We start from the raw sequence: 16063 nt of genomic DNA, 5'->3' as shown, positions 1-16063 counted from the left end.
TGGTTGGAGCTCCTTTTGCCTCAATTACTGCGTTAATGCGGCGTGGCATGGAGTCGATGAGTTTCTGGCACTGCTCAGGTGTTATGAGAGCCCAGGTTGCTCTGATAGTGGTCTTCAACTCTTCTGCGTTTTTGGGTCTGGCATTCTGCATCTTCCTTTTCACAATACCCCACAGATTTTCTATGGGGCTAAGGTCAGGGGAGTTGGCGGGCCAATTTAGAACAGAAATACCATGGTCCGTAAATCAGGCACGGGTAGATTTTGCGCTGTGTGCAGGCGCCAAGTCCTGTTGGAACTTGAAATCTCCATCTCCATAGAGCAGGTCAGCAGCAGGAAGCATGAAGTGCTCTAAAACTTGCTGGTAGACGGCTGCGTTGACCCTGGATCTCAGGAAACAGAGTGGACCGACACCAGCAGACGACATGGCACCCCAAACCATCACCCAACCATGCAAATTTTGCATTTCCTTTGGAAATCGAGGTCCCAGAGTCTGGAGGAAGACAGAAGAGGCACAGGATCCACGTTGCCTGAAGTCTAGTGTAAAGTTTCCACCATCAGTGATGGTTTGGGGTGCCATGTCATCTGCTGGTGTCGGTCCACTCTGTTTCCTGAGATCCAGGGTCAACGCAGCCGTCTACCAGCAAGTTTTAGAGCACTTCATGCTTCCTGCTGCTGACCTGCTCTATGGCGATGGAGATTTCAAGTTCCAACAGGACTTGGCGCCTGCACACAGCGCAAAATCTACCCTTGCCTGGTTTACGGACCATGGTATTTCTGTTCTAAATTGGCCCGCCAACTCCCCTGACCTTAGCCCCATAGAAAATCTGTGGGGTATTGTGAAAAGGAAGATGCAGAATGCCAGACCCAAAAACGCAGAAGAGTTGAAGGCCACTATCAGAGCAACCTGGGCTCTCATAACACCTGAGCAGTGCCAGAAACTCATCGACTCCATGCCACGCCGCATTAACGCAGTAATTGAGGCAAAAGGAGCTCCAATCAAGTATTGAGTATTGTACATGCTCATATTTTTCATTTTCATACTTTTCAGTTGGCCAACATTTCTAAAAATCCCTTTTTTGTATTAGCCTTAAGTAATATTCTAATTTTGTGACACACGGAATTTTGGATTTTCATTTGTTGCCACTTCAAATCATCAAAATTAAATGAAATAAACATTTGAATGCATCAGTCTGTGTGCAATGAATAAATATAATGTACAAGTTACACCTTTTGAATGCAATTACTGAAATAAATCAAGTTTTTCAAAATATTCTAATTTACTGGCTTTTACCTGTATATGTATGTGTGGGGAAAAAAATCACAAGACTACTTCATCTCTACAGGCCTGTTTCATGAGGGGTTCCCTCAATCATCAGGAGATTTTAATGGGAGCATTCACATACCATGGTTTATATAGGGCACAGAGTGGGTGGGTACAGGCTGGCGTAGGGGCGTGGTGACTGGCTCATGTGTTGCCTAGGAGGTGTTTCCGTCTGTGGCGGCATGCTGATACAATTTCGCTGCGCTTGTTGAGGGATGACAGGTCTGGACGGTATATAATAAACAGTTTCTCTTTCAAGCATAGGTTGCATCTTTTATTACCACTATTGTAAGGTGTGCTGGATGCAAGAATTTGCCATGTTATTGAATATTCAACATTATTGTCTTTGAGGTCCTAAATGTGTTTACTGAGTTCTGTGGTATTCCGCAGGTTTTGGTTCCTGAAAGAAGCCTTGTGATTGTTCCATCTGGTTTTAAACTCTCCCTCGGTTAATCCTACATATGTGTCGGATGTGTTAATGTCCTTGCGTGTTACCTTGTTACCTTGTGATTTTTTTTCCCACACATACATATATTGCGCTCTACTACGGTATCGAGCACTATTTTTTGGATAACCTTATTAAGACATATATATATATATATTTTTTTTTTTACATAGAAAGATTTTGTAAATGTTTAATTACATACTCTAATTGTTTCTAAACCATGTCTGTAACACGGCAGTAAAACGGTTGATCAAACAAAACAGAAGTCATCGTCATGGACCCACTAGCTGGGGAAGCTAGCTCTCCAATCAGCTAAACACTCAATAACTCCATGGTGACGTTTTGGTGAATTTACTGAGGAATTTGTGAAACTGAAACAATACAAACAGAATGCCATTGTAAGCTGATATTACTAACACAGACACTTGTAAACGTGTTAGCATATTCGCTAATGCTAACGATGTTAGCTTGATTACATTAGATAGCATGTACAAAACGCCTACCATCAAACATGTGATGGTTTAGTAAGTATTAATTGTTTTAGGTAAATAATAAAACTTACATACTTTGCTTGGAGTGATGAATAAAGAAATCATCCAAGTAGAAACGTTATGGACAACTCGTACATGGAACATGTACTTAGGGTTCAAGTCACTATACAGAAGGAAATACTGTAGACATTCAACCTGCAGCACCTGTAGTGACCAAACTCGTCCAAAAGATGGCGCCATAGCACAAACAATAACATACCTCATCAGTGTCTCAGTGGGTGTTTCATGAAAACTATTTTTTAAGTCAAAACATTATGGCCATTAGCAAAGAAAAATCCATAAATTAGGCGCACGGTTTTATAAGCTGCAGGGTCCCAAAGCATAGGAAAAAATTAGGGGCTTATATTACATAAAATACAGTAATTTCATTTCTTTAAAGGGGAACTGCACTTTTTTGGGGAATTTTGCCTATCATTCACAATCATTACTAAAGACATGACGACAGATGGATTTTTTTTTTAATGCATTCTAAATATTAAATAAACGTAAATAAACGACCGCTTACAGCGCAGCCAATGGGAGCGCCACTATTCCACCCATGAAATCCGATTAAAAACCAATTAAAAAAGCGCCAACGATACTCCAATAACATTTCATGACTTGAATATTAACCAAGTATTAGTGATATTGTTATGATAGGCGGTAACACAGCCAAACTATTTATTGCGGCGACGTAATCACTTCCGTGTGTCCCTATGTTTACATCATTGAGTGGTCTGGTGCTTCCTCACTTCATTGCTCCCTCTAAGTTTATTGTCGATCATAAATCATGCCTCTCACCTGGGACACGTTGACCGCCACTTAGGACCTGAAAATGGTGAGAAAAACACGAAAAGCGCTTGTTTCCTCCCACTCCCCACTCCCTTTCTTGGCGAGGTTTATGATACATTCTTCATGTAAATGGGAATATATGAACATCCTAGCAGTCAGCATCCTGATGACAGCAGACCTTGCACAGTAAGTGATGTTTTATTATGTTTGTTGGCTCTCATAAAGTTTGTAGTGAAGAGAAATCAGTGATGAAGGGGGTAAAAAAGTAAACGTTGTGATGTGTTTTTGAAATTAATGCGCCGCGTATGCTTAAATTGATTATAATACAAAAATAACAAATACGGTATTATAAATGTGCTCGTTACTATATTACATATATACTTACATCATGTATATAAAACCCTAATGGAAGTGTTTGGATGTTTTTTAGGGGCTCTATAGGCAGAATTGAACGGCTCCCATAAGCTCCATTGTAAGCAGACTTTTGAGTGAATTTATTACATTTTTATAATGCATTAAAAAAAATCCATTCATCGTCATGTCTTTCATAATGATTGTAAACGATTACTTAATTACTAAAAATAGCAGTTCCCCTTTAAGGGAGACTAGCGCTAACTCAGGTCTAAACCATGGCTTGATTTAAACCAGTCCAGATGCAGGTTTAACTTAAAAGTAAAGGCTGCATGCATTACAGTACATGGTAAATAAAGTGAGGTACACAAAAAGACAATTGGCCTGTTTTTGTCCCTATTTTCCTTTTTCCGATCGAGGACAGAAAATGCCCGATTATCTTATGCCCTTAAACATTGTTTTGTAAGATTTTCCTGTGGCCTGATCTGTGTCAAGAGTTAATGTTTACCAATAATCGGCTCCAAAACGTGTCGGGCTGACAATCGTAAACGTGTTCAATAATTACGACCACAACTTATGTCTGTGGGGAATGCTAACGACTCCTGATTCATCGCAGTGTGAATTGTGACGGAGTAAAGAAAATAGCCAATCAAGAAGCAATCAGACTGAGCGAGTACCAAGGAAGCTAGTGTAAACAATCTGTCAACAAAATACATAAACTGCTTTGACACAATTAAAGATTGTAGCAGTATGTCTTGGGACCATCATCATTCCCTCCTCTCGTTTGTGTTCTTTCATGTTACCTTTTTTTGTGTGTTACAGTCGTTGCTATGGTGGTTGCTAAATATATTTTTCTTCAATTTTAGATCACATTTGTTCAAACCAGATTTCGGCTTACATCAGGCATGATGGTGGGAAAGAACAGTGTGTGGTGTGCTGCGCTGGCTTGATCGTAGCACATGTAAAGATCACAAGAAGATCAAAACGGCTCAATACCTGTCTTTTTGTTTTTTATCTTTGTGTGTGGGGTCCTTAACAGATGACAAAAAATGCGTAAGATGTTGAAAATATTTGTAGTATTTTAAATGAAAATGACTTAGTGCTACATTTTATATGTATGTAAAGTGCTATACAAATAAAGTTTGATTGTGATTATTTTTATGATGATTACATTTTAATTTATGATTTTAGACGCCATAATGTTACGCATCTGTAAAGCGCTTTGAAATGTCTTGCGTACAAATTGGTCGCTATGAATAAACTTGCCTTGAAGATGGATAACTTTGACTAATATCTAAATGATGCTTAAAGACCACCAAGACTACAGAGAAGATTATTCAGAGACAGAAATAACCTTCTGATTAAATTTGAGGATACAAATTTTTATGACTGTTTTCATACGTTGAAAAAAATGCATCTAAAATGATTTTTTTGCTGAGGACAAAGCTTTCATGTGACTCAGTGACAGGAACCCCCTATACCTTACCATAACTTTTTACATTCAGCTTTTGGGTGAGGTCAGCTTCATAGTGAAACAATTAGTATTATGTGCTGTAAATAAATCAACAGTCTGTAAAATAGTGCGCAAAGTCTGTAAAGGATCACACCAAATTCCCTGATGATGTCAATCAGAATGTGATTGGTAGAACTTTCTGGAGTAATTGGCTGGCTTGATGAAAACGGAGATTTAAATCCTTGATCTCATGACTGTGCAGCCAACATGTTAACCACTCAGCCATTTTAGTTGTACTGACTCAAGATTTCAGTCAATGTATTTCCTATTTTGGTTTGGTAATTGGTACCCTTGTCATGTTTGTCTTCAGTCATGGTATACTTTAAAATTATTTGATATAAACGTTTCTTCATACTTACACTGAAATGTTTTGGAGTTGTTTTATACAATTATTTCTTTCTCTGTTTTAGATTACCGGTAGTAGTCAAACTCTAGTTCCACACACTGTTAAAATGTATATTGAAAAACTCCAGCCCAGGTTTTCAGTGCACCCTTACCTTTGCACCATCCAGCTATTCATTGTCATCCTTAATCTAATATAAAACACGATCTTAGTTGTTGTTGATTACCTTAGTCGGAGACTCTGTAATCAGGAACTAGTTAATCTGAAATTTAGTGACATCTCAGAAGGCAACTGGATTAGTGTGGATGGTTTTTCAGATTGTTTTAGTCCTGGTTTTATTTATTCTGTGAACGGGAAACTGGGCCAATGAGTATACCCTGTGTTTTTATCTTTTGAAATACACGCATAGTACCTTATTTGGTTTTGATGGCGAGAAGAGGTGCCAGGAAAGAGACGGAGCGAGGGTGGACATATGTGGGCGTGTCCAAGACACAGGCTTAGGTTAACTTTCGCTTTAACTGTATAACGTCCAAAAAACTCTACCAGGGAGGGGCAGCAAGGACGACCAAAGCGCGCATGCAGAGCTTTGAGTTAAGAGAGAAAATGCTGGACTTTGTAAGCTTGGTCTTCTCTCCAGAGCTGGAATTGCTAATGTTTGCACTTAATTAATTTGTAGAATAAATTCTTAAACTTCAATTCTTGTCTCCTCGCCTTATTCAGACAAGCCATTAGAACCTGAAAGAACTTTGCTCTTTCAAAGGGGAGATCCGAACAGCTCCATCCAGGGCCTTTTTACTTCACGTCAGTTGAGCTTCTCTTAACGGCTATATTTCCCCTTCCGTGTCCTGTCTTACTTCACCGAGTCCTTTCATCAGCTCCTGATACAGTCTCTAGACCCCTCCCTGCGCAGTAGCGGTCTACCTCAGAATGTTTTTTCAACACACAGAAGCAGGAGAAGGAAGACGAGCGAGGTGCTTTGGAAGTTCCCTTCAACTCCGAACCCTAACCTCCGGCTCTCTTTGAAGTCACGACAGCTTCATCTTACAGATGCTTTTGAGGTGCCTCAGCGGGGGTGGGAAGGTGTTGCATGTTTTGTCAAAGAGTGGGCTTGGTGGTAAATGAGTATCGAGAACAGAGAGAAGGGAGGCAGATTAGCTTCAAAATGAATCACCGCTAATCACTAATAGCTCAGTTTCATTTTCATCTGTGGCGTCGCTACCGCCAGCAGTTTGTCGTCAAATAGCCTCCACGGCATTGTAAAGGAAATAAATATTTAGCCCAATGAAAGAAAACAGCAAATGAAAGGTATGACTAATGCATGAACATTTTCTTTACTTAGGCTGAGGATGATATTTAACCTTAAAAAAGTTCCTGTCCAGTTTTGAGAGAAGTGCATTTTAGAGCTCCTAGTAATTCAATGCTATTGGTGGATAAAACAGACAAAAGCAAAACATTGAGCAAAACGAACAAAATACAAAACTGACTCACTATCACTGCGAGCCTTCAGTTTGTTTGTTTTTAACTAGAATATCAATAATAGCATGGTTTGTTGTGCCGGATGCAGCATCTTTTTACCACCCATTTTTCTGCAGTCTAGTTTTGGTAGTGATCAGCCTCTAGTCTTACTAGGTATGTAACGATATCAAGAGCTCATGCTACGATATTGTCAAGGTATTAAAGGGGAACTGCACTTATTTCTGGAATTTTGCCTATCGTCACAATCATGAGAGATGAGAACAGACGTCTATTTTTTATTTATTTTTTAAAATCTAAACTTCATAAAAAACGCTTGCAAGATGCAGCAAAAGGGAGTCGCCATTGTAGCCTTCAAAGACCTCTAAAACAACTTCATAACCCTCCATTAGTGTGTTATATACACACAATAATTACAGTATTTTGGTCGTTTTAAGCATTACCGGAACATTCTTTCCTTAGCGCATTTATTTCCTTTTCAAAAGCAACAGACTTCTGACAACTGTGTGTTTCTACTCCCGGAAACAAACGCGTGTGTGTTCTAATCATGGCAGACTTGGTAATAGACAAGGAAAATGGCAATTTTTGAACAAATAAGGATTCACAAGAGTATTAGTTTACACAAGAGTATTGGTCACAAGTGTTTGGTTTAGTAGGTATGAAAACAATGAGGTAGGAGATTTATTTGTATCACTCAGTGCTATAATCTTGTCTAACTTGTTTATTTAAGACGATACATGAATGATTGAAAATGATTTTCTTCTTCCCAGGGCTACTAACCTTTGCTTTAACAATGTGTGCGAGTGTGTGTGTTACGCAGTCTTATTAGAAGATTTCAAACGATCCATTACGACGCAGATTCCTTATTGGCGAGGGTCTTGCTATTTCATCTTGTAGCAGAAAATGTAATTAAAAAACTATCAGTGGATAGAAAAGACAATCAGAGGCAAATTACAAAAGTAATTAATACATCCACGACACAGCCATGCATAATTAGGCCGAATGGCAATGTTTGTCTGATTCAAGTAGAAGTGAGACGGACTAAAATTAAACGTTTATTGCAACAGCAATAAAGCATCATCAGCAGCAGCAGTTTTAAAAAGTCAAAAAGCCAGCGGGACAGTGATCCGGAGGGACAAGCAAATCACCATGAGCTGCCAAAGATAGGGTTGCGCTGTTTTTATTGCAACTGCAAAATGGCAACACAGTGCAGGAGTTGACATACAGTCGGTGACTGGATCTGCTGTCTGTCTATAATTCACACTATCAGTATCTTACTGCTGCTTCCTAACATACTCGATGGGTATCCAGACTGGACGCGTCTGTTTGCACCTGCAAGACTGCTAAAGGTCAAAAGATGGAACTTTACAGCTAGTGCGCACTCTCTCTAATTGGCTACATTTGAAATGACCTTTTTCTATCCGTACTTTTATCCTATGAAATCTCAAGTTATAATGCAGCAGTAGCATTGTATTGGACTGCGCACCCACAGAGGGACTGCTTGACTTACCGGCGAGCAGGAAGGTGATGAGGCAGGTCTCTTTGGGCATATAAAGCTTGAGGCGGGAGCCGCTGAAGATGTACTCGACGATAGCTTCTGAGCGTCCAGCCCTCTGCAGGAAGGGCAGGAACTGCTTGGCTTTCTGCGTCTCCTGATGGTCGCAAAAGACAAACGGGGTTTTACAGTTACGCAATTAACACAGTTTGTGTACCATTAACACTATAAGGAGGTGTGTTGCGATATGATATTGATGTCACTCCGATGTCAGCAAAAGTTAAGAATGGAATTTCATCAGCTTGCATGTAAAATGTCCGATATCTACGATACGAGCAGTACTGCAGCGTGTTTACTTGTTCAAAGCTGGACAGCCAGTTAACATCTAAATGTTCTCGAATAAGCACACAAGGTTGGTTTTTTCTTCTATTTTAGTCAAGTCATTTACAAAAGGTAAACATGGGAGACTATAGGCTACTAGGAGCTAGCAGCCACACAACAGCTTAGCACAAAGGCTAGACATGTAATGAATGTCCTATATGGAACAATATTGCAGCCTAAAACAACATATTTGTCAATATAAACAAGTATCAAATAATTATAGTTGCATATAACTTACACATACAAAGTCTCAAAAGCAGAAGCGTAATAGAAAATATCCAGTAACAAATGTATCCACATCATCCAATTTACTTGGCCTGCGTTTAACTTGATTAATTATTATGAGCGAAAGGACAAGATCACGGATACAAGCGGCCAAAATGAGTTTCCTCCGTCGGGTGGCAGAGCTCCCCCTTAGAGATAGGGTGAGAAGCTCTGCCATCCGGAAGGAGCTTGAAAGTAAAGCCACTGCTCCTCCACATCGAGAGGAGCCAGATGAGGTGGTTTGGGCATCTGGTCAGGATGCCACCCAAACGCCTCCATAGGGAGGTGTTTCAAGCACGTCCAACCGGTAGGAGGCCACGGGGAAGACCCAGAACACGTTGGGAAGACTATGTCTACCGGCTGGCCTTGGAACACCTCGAGATCCCCCGGCAGGGGCTGGACGAAGTGGCTAGGGAGAGGGAAGTCTGGGCTTCCCTGCTTAGGCTGTTGCCCCCGCAACCCGACGTCGGACAAGCGGAAGGAGATGGATGGATGGAATTATTATGGCCAATAGGTGTTGCCAAAAACAAGTGCCACTACACTTCAATTTAAAGACAGTATAAGTCCATTCCAGACGTTAATAATAAATAGGTTGGTGTTTTTCATACCTACCATTGTTTTCTGTTTGACTAATTTCACTTAATCAAACTTTTTCTGACATTCCACACTACAAAATAACAAAAGTATGTGGTATTCCTGCTGATAGAGTATTGAAACAAAATATAATCCAATCGTCAAGGCTTCAATATTTGTATAGTATTGAAAGTTAATAAGTCGTATTGGGATTCGGTACTCCCTTAATTATGACTCCTGTGCAGTGGAGTTTTGTCTTTTTAATGTACCTCTTTTGTCAGAGATATAAATTCTGGAAAAATAGCCCTGGTATGCAAAACACAAATGTCCACTGCAGAGGATTCTGGTTATTTATTTATCAATCAGAGAGATCATAGTGGGTGGCATCAAAAGCAGCCAAAAGAGACAAGATAGCTTGTGGCAACAAGAATGTGCATGCTTGATCCCAGCCCAGACATCTTTAAATCTTAGTCAGACCTAATGAAGTCAACTTCTCAGTGACACGTCTGGAAGCTCATGCGGTCTAAAGTATTTACCCACAAACCACTGCTACCAACCGCAATCCCAATCCTACCTCTATCTCAGTCTGCAAGAATGACTCACTGGCCAGAATTACACGCAGAGGTTTGGGGGGGATAGTTGCAGAAGGAAAGATTGTAAAAAAATAATTTAATGCGTGTCTACTCCAGGCAATAAGCATGTAAGCACAACACACCAGTGAGTCACTGCCCCATGGACTCTGCTTCTGTGTGTATGGAGTAGCCAAGGGAGTGGGAGCAAAGGCTTTCAGTTCAAGCAAGGAAAGTCCAAACCAACAAAAACAACAACATTCTCTTTCATGCTGAGCGGGCGCCAGTTGAATCATAATATGTCTTTGTTGCATTATGACAAAACCGATTTGAGTAGCGTCAACCACATAGTATGGTATACTGATCTGTCCCACTTTTTGGCATCCTTGTGCTCAACCACAGCAGGGTTTACAATCCATCAATTCATCAAAATGTAAAAAGATGTGGAGAGTACAAAAATAGGTCAAGAGTCCTTAAAGCCCCACTCGAGTCTGTTGATTTGTCAAAAGAAAGTTGTCTCAAGTTGTAAAGGGTAATGAAAAAAACAGATCAAAGAAGGCACATAAGGGTGGAGCCTGACACAAAGGCAAAGCCTGACACCTAAAGCATCCATCCATCCATTTTCTACCGCTTGTCCCTTATGGGGTAGCAGGGGGTGCTGGAGCCTATCCCAGCTGCATTCGGGCGGTAGGCGGGGTACATCCTGAATAAGTCGCCACCTCATCGCAGGGCCAACACAGACAGACAACATTCACACTCACATTCACACACAAGCAGTGCTTCTCAATTATTTTCTGTTACGCTCTCCCCCAGGAAGGAAATATTTTGCGCCCCCACACTCTCCACCGTGATTATAAATAGTATACGGTAATTTGTCTAGAAAATTGTTATAACTCTACCTCTGCATAACATTGTATGCTTATTAACATTGAAGGAAACAACACACCGGTCTTTCCTTGTCCCCCACTGTAGTTACAGTGAAGCAAAGTGCTACATAAGCTTTGTCATATACTCGTACGGCAAGTTGGGATAACGAAGCGAGAAGAAGTTATAAAGAAGTTCACCTCGGGCCCCGCTGGCATCACACCACGCTTCCCTTGGGGGCCCCGCTCCACCATTTGAGAAGGACTGACCGAGAGGCACAACCTGACACCTCAAAGCAAAGCCTGACACATAGCGGTCCATTGATTAATGAAGTCATCAAAAGTAGCTGAAGTAGCTTTTGGCGGATGTCGCCAAAAAAAAGGATTTCAATTGGTCAAAAGAAAGTTGTCAAACATTATCAAGGGGACCAAAATGACCGAAGATGATCATTAAAAGGCGGAGATAGACACAATGCAGCCTAGTGATTGGTGAAGGGAAAGTTGCAGAGGGTACCATAATGACTGATCAATATTCTAATATAAAGGATTGGATACGTTTTTTGTACAAACATCAACTTTATCATAACCAATTAACAACTGCATTGTGTCTAGCTATACCCCTTAACTACAGTACTTTGGTGGCTGGTATCCCAACAGAAGGACACCAAAATATAACACTGCAGTTATGACTCCTTAAATCTGTCATTGATGATACATTGTGGTACCCTTTGCAACTTTAACTTGACCCAATAGAATCAACAGTCCGCAGTGTGTCGAGCCCCGCCCATTACGAACCATCCTTGGTCAGTTTTTTCGGTACTAGCTTTTTCTGAATACCGGTAGTTGAAAGGCTGCATAGTGTAACCTCTGCCCATTAGCTACTGGATAGTGGGGTTCGGACTCCAGGGTACGGATCTATTTTTTGGCATTCTATACTAGTTTGGAAGACTTGGCAAATCGATGGACTGCAATATGTAAAGATTTGCCTCTTCAGTGCCATCCTTGTTCAGTTGTCAGTTCTTGGGAACTTCATTGAAGCATAAAATTAGTCAGTACCGTTTTCACGCCGATCTGGACTGGAGTCGTTTCACTGAGGAAGTGTGTGTGTTTTTTTTTGTTGGGGACAACATGGCCTCTCTTCGATGTGACATTTTTCCTTTTCTGTTTTTTAAAATGACATACAGTTTGGCGGCGCTTGTGGACACAGCGTCCACTCTCTCTCTGAGTTTGGGAATTATCACCATAGTACAGGTTGAGAGAGAAACGGTATCCTGACTCTTCCGTATGTCCTGCATGTATGGAAACATTGACAATTAAGAATCTTTGAAGTCTTTATTTTTATTTGATATTGATTACAGGCTGCAGTGTGTCTAGCTACACCCATTGTGGCGACCGCTGCCCTTAGCCACTGGACCGGGGGTAAAAACTAATACATTTTCTTGTTGCATTTTTTTACAACTTTTGACAACTTGACAAGTCAATGGACTGCAATGTATGAAGCTCCATCTCCTTTGGTGCCATTCTTGTTCAGTTATTTTGGTACACTTTACAACTTCTGATAAATTTATCTTGACCAATTAACAAACTGCAATGTGTTTAGCTCCGCCTCCCTAGTATAGTACCATAAACGGATGGAGCAGTTATTTAGGTACCCTTGTCAACTTTATCTTAACCAATTAAAAGACTGCATTGTGTGTAGCTTTACCTCTATGGTACAGTACTTCAGTGGTTGATGTCCCAAGAAAAATGTGTGTAATGCAACTAAAACTGGGTTTCTACAGGGATCAGCAAATCTAAGTTACCGTATTTTTCGGAGTATAAGTCGCTCCGGAGTATAAGTCGCACCGGCCCGAAATGCATAATAACGAAGGAAAAAAACATATATAAGTCACACTGGAGTATAAGTCGCATTTTTTGGGGAAATCTATTTGACAAAACCCAACACCAAGAATAGACATTTGAAAGGCAATTTTAAATAAATAAAGAATAGTGAACAACAGGCTGAATAAGTGTACGTTATATGAGGCATAAATAACCAACTGAGAACGTGCCTGGTATGTTAACGTAACATATTATGGTAAGAGTCATTCAAATAACTATAACATATAGAACATGCTATACGTTTACCAAACAATCTGTCACTCCTAATCGCTGAATCCGATGAAATCTTATACGTCTAGTCTCTTACGTGAACGAGCTAAATAATATTATTTTGTCCACCAAACTTTTTTTGCTGTGCGTGAATGCACAAACATGAGCTTTGTTGATGTTATTGACTTGTGTGGAGTGCTAATTAGGCATATTTGGTCAGTGCATGACTGCAAGCTAATCGATGCTCACATGCTATTTAGGCTAGCCGTATGTACATATTGCATCATTATGCCTCGTTTGTACATACATTTGAGTTCATTTAATTTCCTTTACTTGTGTCCTTTGTGTATTTAATTTATATTTGCATGTCTCGTGACACATTTTTTGTGTGTAATATTGGCTGCATTTCTGATAGCTGTTTGTGTGCTCTTATAGACCACAGCAAACATTACCCAGCTTGCAAGGATTGTAATAAATTCATTAGAAAAAAAGACAGCCTGCTATTTTCTTTAACTTGGACACACACATCCATACCTTTGGCCATTCTAAGCCAGTATCTTCCAATAATTATTTTACCCTCTGAGAAGCCTCCGTTTTATTAATGTTTTCCAATGTTGCAAAAACGTGTAGAATAAATATTACATTTCAACATCATGGGTTGCCTTCATAAGGCTTTTAATTTTTTGTGGCTCCAGACAAACAATTGTTTTGTATTTCTGGTCCAATACGGCTCTTTCAACATTTGGGGTTGCCGACCCCGGTTCTACCGCACAAGTTTATTATATAGTCAAAGCTCATCTTAAATAGTTGAAAGGTTTACAGTAACTGTTACTATCTAGTGAATTGGAATTGGCTCACAACTGTTTCATCTGAGAATTTATTTTTGTTTATTTATTTTTCTGTAGTGATAGCAGCAGCTGACAGTTGTAGTGGCGACAGCAGAACAGGGTTCAAAGAAATTTGGCATCGTTAACTGCTGCTTGCCTTTAATCGCTGACTTGTGATTAGCTAGTAGCATGTTGGATTTCACCACGTTGATACCCATTGAGCAAAGTTTGGAGGTCTTTTTGCACATGCTGCAGAACGCCGCACTGGGCTTACAATAGACGGAATTCAACCAGGTCTTGAAAAGTTAACCAGCCACTTTCACTGAAATTTTCAGTTTAATTTTTTTTTTTTTTTTTAATATATTAACTTTTTTGCTTTCCACACAGCATAAGCACTGGATGTAGCATTCCAAGCATTCGGTGTTCTGACTTTGTGCACCGGCTGTAGACAATTGCCATTTAAAAGGTTCCGCCTGTCAGTCATCACTCTGTACCTTCAATCAAAATTATTAACGGGGACCTGCACTTAAGCCCTTTAAATAAACATCCAATTCTCAATTAGTTGATCAACATAATATACCTAGAATTTGTTTATTAAATTTGATCTCTTTAAAAAAAGAACATGCTGTCAAAATATGTATGCTCAGAAAATATGCCTTATATTATCCACAAACTGAAGGATGTTTTTTTAATCAGTATACCATTTTTTTTAAATAGTTAAACGGTTTAATTGAAAAATAAACAAACATCATACTAGGAATGCAAATTGTGCATGTGTTTAGAACAGGAATGATTGATTTAAACAGTTTAGAAAAAGACATGTCATGGAATTATATTTGAAAAATGCCAATAAGCCCTTCAGATGCATTAGAAATAGGCTGAGTCAATTTAATCTTGAATAGATTGTATTTTACACCCACCCAGTTTTTTCAAAATGGGCAAAGTAGATAGATAGCAAGTTATTTATAAAGTGTGTGGCAGCTAAAGGAACTCTAATTCAAATACTGTGGGAATGTCAGAGAATAAAAGAGTCGTCGTCTGTTGTGAGAATTTACTTAATTTTCCATCCTAGGCCACCGTAGCGTCACAGGAGTTGCTAAAGTTAGCCAAGTTAGCTCATGTGTGTTGAACTGGGCACGACTGAAACAAAAGAGTCGTGTATGAATTAAGCTCAGATTCCTCATTAACATTACATGGTGTCAGAGTTAAGGACTACATGCCAACAGTGACCAAAGAATGGCGATTTTGCCATCTACCGGGGTGGCCGCTATGGAGGCAGCGCTTTGAACACTTGCGGACCTTACCAGTTTAAAAGCCAGGGCCAAAGAACAGAAACACACAAACATAGCAATTTATCAATGACCGCAAAGTTATTAAGTTTATTGTCATTTATCGTTTGATTGACTGACGCATTGACTATCGGCTCAGTCCTTTAATTGAATTATGTTTAATGCCTCTGGACATCGTATTTAATGCTTTTTAATGCCATTCAAGGCCTTAATGTTTGCAAAATCCATTTTACCATTTGACCTGCTCTGTGGCCTAGTGGTTAGAGTGCACCATATAAGGTAAATGTTCTTCTTTTCCTCTTGACTTTTCGGCTCATTGACAGTAGTTGTTTCTTGTTCCTTTCTGCACATATATTTGATTATAACACAAAACATATTTGTTAATGTTAAATGTAATTTGCAGGTCAAATGTAGTGACTTTAAAAAAAACAGATGGCAGAGTACCATTATGAAACAGCAACATAATGTCAGTGCAGTGTCAATACAGCTAGTGAGTGTGCCACACACTCAACGAGTCACTATTTACCATCACTAGTCTAATACTAGTGGTTAGAGTGTCTGCCCTGAGATCGGTAGGTTGTGAGTTCAAACCTCGGCGAAGTCATACCAAAGACTATAAAAATGGGACCCATTACCTCCCTGCTTGGCACTCAGCATCAAGGGTTGGAATTGGGGGTTAAATCACCAAAAATGATTCCCGGGCACGGCCACCGTTGCTGCTCATTGCTCCCCTCACCTCCCAGGGGGTAAGGGTGATGGGTCAAATCCAGAGTATAATCTCACCACACCTAGTGTGTGTGTGACAATCATTGGTACTTTTAACTTTAACTTTAATGACTCAATGCTTTTTGCGGAAACCCTGCAAGGGGCGGAGCGCGGCACATTGCAGTCTGTTGATTGGCCAACAGAAAATTGCCCAAAATCCGGAAATGTTCCGAACCGT

At 40.0% G+C, this 16063-nt stretch overlaps 1 protein-coding gene across 1 annotated transcript in view; it reads right to left on the bottom strand.

Annotated features, from left to right (window-relative positions):
* Positions 1-16063, bottom strand: part of snd1 (staphylococcal nuclease and tudor domain containing 1) — a 272862-nt gene that overhangs the window by 180660 nt on the left and 76139 nt on the right. The window contains exon 15 of the mRNA XM_061959499.2: positions 8279-8420. Within this exon, the coding sequence (XP_061815483.1) occupies positions 8279-8420 (142 nt within the window). The remainder of the gene's footprint in view (positions 1-8278; positions 8421-16063) is intronic.

The sequence above is a fragment of the Nerophis lumbriciformis genome, linkage group LG05, assembly GCF_033978685.3.
Source record: "Nerophis lumbriciformis linkage group LG05, RoL_Nlum_v2.1, whole genome shotgun sequence".
Lineage (NCBI taxonomy): Eukaryota > Metazoa > Chordata > Actinopteri > Syngnathiformes > Syngnathidae > Nerophis > Nerophis lumbriciformis.
The sequence above is the reverse complement of the archived record's forward strand: the minus strand, read 5'-3'. Positions and strand labels throughout refer to the sequence as shown.